Below are 7,500 nucleotides of genomic sequence, written 5' to 3'. Positions count from 1 at the left end.
AGCAGGTGAGCCCTCTTCCACTAGTATGAACCAGACGTGAGCAGGTGAGCCCAGGTGAGCCCTCTTCCACTAGAATGAAGCCCTCTTCCACTAGAATGAACCACGTAGCAGGTGAGCCCTCTTCCACTAGAATGAGCCAGACGTAGCAGGTGAGCCCTCTTCCACTAGAATGAGCCAGACGAGCAGGTGAGCCCTCTTCCACTAGAATGAACCAGGTGAGCCCTCTTCCACTAGAATGAACCAGACGTAGCAGGTGAGCCCTCTTCCACTAGAATGAACCAGACGTAGCAGGTAAGCCCTCTTCCACTAGAAGAACCCCAGGTGAGCCCTCTTCCACTAGTATGAACCAAACGTAGCAGGTGAGCCCTCTTCCACTAGAATGAACCAGACGTAGCAGGTGAGCCCTCTTCCACTAGAATGAGCCAGGCGTAGCAGGTGAGCCCTCTTCCACTAGAATGAACCAGACGTAGCAGGTGAGCCCTCCTACGCTAGAATGAGCCAGGCGTAGCAGGCATAAAAAAGTTTCAGGGAAACTTTGGTTGGTAATACTGTGTCCCTGAAATCCGGATGTTAGCCATTTCTTGCGAACTTGTATAGGCTACGCTAGAATGAACGATTTGCATCTTTAGCAATCTATTGGTCAGCCACCTGTCATTCATAAAGTGAGTAATGACAGGGAACTACTACTGGTTCTGCTGTGTGTCCTGCCTCCTGGTACCTGGGTACCTGGGTATTTGTGTTGCGTGCCCTGTGGTACCAGTCAACTGTCTTTACACAAGGGAGAGAGCATGATGCTCCTACCACGTCCCTGTGAGTCAATTTGAACGTTGCGTATAGAGCCCCACGGTGGAGGTTTCATAATACCCATAAAACCTAGCGTTCAAATTATGACTCATATTGTGGTACTCCGTAATGTGGTAACAAGTCGAAATCCACTTAGTTTTGTTTTAATGGCACATTCATTTATTGTATTTCATCTGTTTCATATGCTGCATTAAAGGGAAGCGATTTACTTTGATGGATGAGCAGCAAGCTTGACTCATTTATAAAAGGAACTGACTAAATAAAGTCAATCTCCATATACAGTATCTTTACCATTCAGAAATCATACAATGTAGTTATACAGTGGGGCAAAAAAGTATTTAGTCAGCCACCAATTGTGCAAGTTCTCCCACTTAAAAAGATGAGAGAGGCCTGTAATTTTCATCATAGGTACACTTCAACTATTACAGACAAAATGAGAAAAAGAAATCCAGAAAATCACATTGTAGGATTTTTAATTAATTTATTTGCAAATTATGGTTTATTGATTTATTATTATTTATTTTTGTTATTTTATTTATTATTTTTATTATTTATTATGGAAAACACTGTGCCGCCCAGGCTGATAACTGATCATGTGTGTTATAATTACTCATAATAATAATGACTTTTCCCAGACCTCGGGCCCAGCTCTCCGCTCCCTAAATACGCCTCCTCTCCTAAACCCAACAACAGCTACATGTTCAAACGAGAGCCTCCTGAGGGCTGCGAGAGAGTCAAGGTCTTCACTGAGGAAACACAGTCAGTACGTTTTACTCTCATATCAATGATCATGTTGTTGTTTCTTAACGTCCTTCTCCTCTTGTTCTGCCTTTATCTCTCTGCCTTAAACCTTGAGATGATGATAATGACCCCAGACTAGCTGAGTCAGAATGTGCTGTTATGTTTAGTGACACTTCTGTTCTCTCTGTGTGTTCGCGGTTGTCCTCATCTCCTCTCTTCTACCCTCCTCTCCTCTCTTCTCCCCCCTCTCCTCTCTTCTACCCTCTCTTCTCCCCCTCTCCTCTCTTCTACCCTCCTCTCCTCTCTTTTCCCCTCCCCTCCCCTCCTCTCCTCTCTTCTCCCCCTCTCCTCTCTTCTACCCTCCTTCTCCCCCCTCCTCTCTTCTACCCTCCTCTCCTCTCTTTTCCCCTCCCCTCCCCTCCTCTCCTCTCCTGTTCTTTCCCTTCCCCTCCCCCAGGTCCAAGCCTCCCCAGCAGGTCCCTTGTCCTCTCCTGAGGTCCAAGATTCCCCAGCAGGTCCCTCAGTTCCTCACAGGTCCAGACAGGAACAAGGTCAACTTCATCCCCAACAGTGGCTCTGCCTTCTGCCTCGTCAGCATCCTCAAGCCCCTCCTCCCCACGACCACCCAGGAGCTCAGCCTGAAGAGCCCCGGGACCGGGCCAAACCTTACCTTGTCCCCCCTCAGCACACCTCTTACTGGGGCTTCCCTCAGCCTTTCTCCCCTGACCCTGGACCAACAGACCAGCTAGAGTCCCTATCAACAGACCCCTCAGCACACCTCTTACTGGGGCTTACAGGCCCCAAACCAGCCCCCTCAGACCAGCAGACCACCTTTCAGGCCCCAAACCAGCCCCACAATAACCAGCAGACCCCTGACCCTGGACCAACAGACCAGCTAGAGTCCCTATCAACAGACCAGCTAGAGTCCACCATAACTACAGGCCCCAAACCAGCCCCACAATAACCAGCAGACCACCATAACTACAGGCCCCAAACCAGCCCCACAATAACCAGCAGACCACCATAACTACAGGCCCCAAACCAGCCCCACAATAACCAGCAGACCACCATAACTACAGGCCCCAAACCAGCCCCACAATAACCAGCAGACCACCATAACTACAGGCCCCAAACCAGCCCCACAATAACCAGCAGACCACCACACCACAGACCACCAAATACAGGCCCCAAACCAGAACACAGCAGACCACCTTCAGATCAGAACCACCAGAACCAGCAGACCACCCAGGCCCCAAACCAGTAACCAGCAGCACAAACTCCCAGCAGCAGACCACCATAATCCTTTTCCAGCAGACCATCATATGGGCCCCAAACCAGAATAACATGTCTTTTGAAATGCTCCTAACCAGCAGACCACCCTGAACAGACAAAAAATGACCCCTTTGCTCTGCACAAACTCCCAGCGGATCCTTTTCTAATCATATGGCAGAATAACATGTCTTTTGAAATGCTCCTCCTGAACGACAAAAATGACTTTTGCTCTGCAGCTTTGTAGTTGATATAGAACAGGCAGTCAGACGTCGTAGGGTAACCAACACCCTTCTGTTACATCTGTTACATCCTGTTCATTCAGGATAGAGTTAGGTATGTTTACTCCTACCACCCTATAACCTCTGACCCTGTAACCTCTGAGTGTTGACAGGACAGCGGACGCATGGCCCTGCCACTCCTCTCCCTTCTCACTCCTCGTAGGGAGCAGACAAAATGGACACCCAACAGCCAGTGGTTTGAAGTGAACTGGTCTCAACAACCGAGACTCTCATTGATCTCAGAGATGAATCTAAACCTAAAGATTGTTCCGTACCCCATTCATGTTTACCTGTGACAGTGGTAGTATCCATCTGCATCTTTCCTGGAAAGAAAATAAGTAGTCTGTATTTTGTCATATTTTTTTGCAGTGGAACTTTGTATCAGAAATGTATTTTTATGTAATGCATGTAATAAACAAACAATGATATGACTGTTTTTTTTCAGTTCAGTTCTCAGTGAGACCAAGAGACCTGGTTACGATCACAATGCTCTCAGGTTGACAAAGGTCCTAGATCTCCTCAGTGACTCAGATGCAGAGGGGCATATTATGTGGTGGAGGTGGTTCCATAACTTTCCAAGAGTTCTAGAACCTTTCAAGAGTTCCAAAAGTTCTAGAACCTTTCAAGAGTTCCAAGAGTTCTAGAACCTTTCAAGAGTTCCAAGTGTTCTAGAACCTTTCAAGAGTTCTACAAACTTCCAAGAGAAGTAAAGAGGAAAGTGAATGTGCCTGTTTTCCAACCTGGCTCATCGAGGGTCAAGAGTCTAAAATGTCCTTAGCCTCATCTCTTGTCTGTCTGTCTGTCTGTCTGTCTGTCTGTCTGTCTGTCTGTCTGTCTGGCTGGCTGGCTGGCTGGCTGGCTGGCTGGCTGGCTGGCTGCCAGATAGAGTCCCTACCAACAGACCAGATAGAGTCCCTACCAACAGACCAGATAGAGTCCCTATCAACAGACCAGCTAGAGTCTTTACCAACAGACCAGATAGAGTCCCTACCAACAGACCAGATAGAGTCCCTACCAACAGACCAGATAGAGTCCCTATCAACAGACCAGCTAGAGTCCCTATCAACAGACCAGCTAGAGTCTTTACCAACAGACCAGATAGAGTCCCTACCAACAGACCAGATAGAGTCCCTATCAACAGACCAGCTAGAGTCTTTACCAACAGACCAGATAGAGTCCCTACCAACAGACCAGACCAACAGACCAGATAGAGTCCCTACCAACAGACCAGATAGAGTCCCTACCAACAGACCAGATAGAGTCCCTACCAACAGACCAGATAGAGTCCCTACCAACAGACCAGATAGTCCCTACCAACAGACCAGACAGAGTCCCTACCAACAGACCATATAGAGTCCCTACCAACAGACCATATAGAGTCCCTACCAACAGACCAGACAGAGTCCCTATCAACAGACTAGATAGAGTCCCTACCAACAGACTATTACAACCACTAATCTCTGCTAGTTTCATATCTGATCTCCCTCCAGTATCCTGTCAGTTGTCTCTCTGAATGACAGTTAAAGTCATTCTCCCAAAATAATGGACTTATCACCCAACGAAAGTATCTAAACTCTAAATGTTGTCCAAGATGACAGTAACCTTTTCTCTGTCCAAAAACATTTTTATTTTATTTGTTTATTTATTTCACCTTTATTTAACCAGGTAGGCTAGTTAAGAACAAGTTCTCATTTACAACTGCGACCTGGCCAAGATAAAGCAAAGCAGTGAGACACGAACAACAACACATGGAATAACCAAACATACAGTCAATAACACAATAGATAAGTCTATATACAGTGTGTGTAAATGAGGTACGATAAGGGAGGTAAGGCAATAAATCAGCCGTAGTGGCGAAATAATTACAATATAGCAATTACACACGGGAGTGATAGGTGTGCAGAAGATGAATATGCAAGTAGAGATACTGGACTGCAAAGGAGCAAGATAAATAAATAAATACAGTATGGGGATAAGGTTGTTGGATGGGCTATTTACAGATGGGCTATGAACAGTATATTGTTGTTCAGGTTAGTTATCATTGTTTTAGTTTACAATGGAGCCCCTAGTTCCACTCTTCATACCCCTGATACCTCCTTTGTCCCAACTCCCACACATGCGGTGACCTCACCCATTACAACCAGCATGTCCAGTGATACAACCTCTCTCATCATCACCCAGTGCCTGGGCTTACCTCCGCTGTACCCGCACCCCACCATACCCCTGTCTGCGCATTATGCCCTGAATATATTCTACCATGCCCAGAAATCTGCTCCTTTAATTCTCTGTCCCCAACGCTCTAGGCGACCAGTTTTGATAGCCTTTAGCCGCACCCTCATTCTACTCCTCCTCTGTTCCACGGGTGATGTGGAGGTAAACCCAGGCCCTGCATGTCCCCAGGCACCCTCGTTTGTTGACTTCTGTGATCGAAAAAGCCTTGGTTTCATGCATGTCAACATCAGAATCCTCCTCCCTAAGTTTGTTTTACTCACTGCTTTAGCACACTCTGCTAACCCTGATGTCCTTGCCGTGTCTGAATCCTGGCTCAGGAAGGCCACCAAAAATTCTGAGATTTCCATACCCAACTATAACATTTTCCGTCAAGATACAACTGCCAAAGGGGGAGGAGTTGCAGTCTACTGCAGAGATAGCCTGCAGAGATAGCCTGCAAAGTAATGTCATACTTTCCAGGTCCATACCCAAACAGTTCGAACTACTAATTTTGAAAATTACTCTCTCCAGAAATAAGTCTCTCACTGTTGCCGCCTGCTACCACCCCTCATCACTGTCAAACGCTCCCTAAAACACTTCTGTGAGCAGGCCTTTCTAATCGACCTGGCCCGGGTATCCTGGAAGGACATTGACCTCATCCCGTCAGTTGAGGATGCCTGGTCATTCTTTAAAAGTAACTTCCTCACCATTTTAGATAAGCATGCTCCGTTCAAAAAATGCAGAACTAAGAACAGATATAGCCCTTGGTTCACCCCAGACCTGACTGCCCTCGACCAGCACAAAAATATCCTGTGGCGGACTGCAAAAGCATCGAATAGTCCCCGCGATATGCAACTGTTCAGGGAAGTCAGGAACCAATACACGCAGTCAGTCAGGAAAGCAAAGGCCAGCTTCTTCAGGCAGAAATTTGCATCCTGTAGCTCCAACTCCAAAAAGTTCTGGGACACTGTGAAGTCCATGGAGAACAAGACAACCTCCTCCCAGCTGCCCACTACACTGAGGCTAGGTAACACGGTCACCACCGATAAATCCATGATTATCGAAAACTTCAACAAGCATTTCTCAACAGCTGGCCATGCCTTCCGCCTGGCTACTCCAACCTCGGCCAACAGCTCTGCCTCCCCCGCAGCTACTCGCCCAAGCCTCTCCAGGTTCTCCTTTACCCAAATCCAGATAGCAGATGTTCTGAAAGAGCTGCAAAACCTGGACCCGTACAAATCAGCTGGGCTTGACAATCTGGACCCTCTATATCTGAAACTATCCGCCGCCATTGTCGCAACCCCTATTACCAGCCTGTTCAACCTCTCTTTCATATCTTCTGAGATCCCCAAGGATTGGAAAGCTGCCGCAGTCATCCCCCTCTTCAAAGGGGGAGACACCCTGGACCCAAACTGTTAGACCTCTATCCATCCTGCCCTGCCTATCTAAGGTCTTCGAAAGCCAAGTCAACAAACAGGTCACTGACCATCTCGAATCCCACCGTACCTTCTGCGCTGTGCAATCTGGTTTCCGAGCCGGTCACGGGTGCACCTCAGCCACACTCAAGGTACTAAACGATATCATAACCGCCATCGATAAAAGACAGTACTGTGCAGCCGTCTTCATCGACCTTGCCAAGACTTTCGACTCTGTCAATCACCATATTCTTATTGGCAGACTCAGTAGCCTCGGTTTTTCGGATGACTGCCTTGCCTGGTTCACCAATTACTTTGCAGACAGAGTTCAGTGTGTCAAATCGGAGGGCATGCTGTCCGGTCCTCTGGCAGTCTCTATGGGGGTGGCACAGGGTTCAATCCTCGGGCCGACTTTTTTCTCTGTATATATCAATGATGTTGCTCTTGCTGCGGGCGATTCCCTGATCCACCTCTACGCAGACGACACCATTCTATATACTTCCGGCCCGTCCTTGGACACTGCTATCTAACCTCCAAACGAGCTTCAATGCCATACAACACTCCTTCCGTGGCCTCCAACTGCTCTTAAACGCTAGTAAAACCAAATGCATGCTTTTCAACCGTTCGCTGCCTGCACCCGCACGCCTGACCAGCATCACCACCCTGGATGGTTCCGACCTTGATTATGTGGACATCTATAAGTACCTAGGTGTCTGGCTAGACTGTAAACTCTCCTTCCAGACTCATATCAAACATCTCCAATCGAATATCAAATCAAG

The 7,500-nt window shown here is 47.5% G+C and overlaps 1 protein-coding gene across 1 annotated transcript in view; it reads left to right on the top strand.

Moving 5' to 3' along the window:
* Nucleotides 1–2,306, top strand: part of fam117bb (family with sequence similarity 117 member Bb) — an 83,673-nt gene extending 81,367 nt beyond the window's left edge. The window contains exons 6-7 of the mRNA XM_042306904.1: nt 1,440–1,563; nt 2,003–2,306. Of these exons, the coding sequence (XP_042162838.1) occupies nt 1,440–1,563; nt 2,003–2,294 (416 nt within the window). The 3' untranslated portion in view covers nt 2,295–2,306. The remainder of the gene's footprint in view (nt 1–1,439; nt 1,564–2,002) is intronic.
* The last annotated feature ends 5,194 nt before the right edge of the window (nt 2,307–7,500 follow it).

The sequence above is a fragment of the Oncorhynchus tshawytscha genome, linkage group LG26 (assembly GCF_018296145.1).
Source record: "Oncorhynchus tshawytscha isolate Ot180627B linkage group LG26, Otsh_v2.0, whole genome shotgun sequence".
Taxonomy (NCBI): domain Eukaryota; kingdom Metazoa; phylum Chordata; class Actinopteri; order Salmoniformes; family Salmonidae; genus Oncorhynchus; species Oncorhynchus tshawytscha.
The sequence above is the reverse complement of the archived record's forward strand: the minus strand, read 5'-3'. Positions and strand labels throughout refer to the sequence as shown.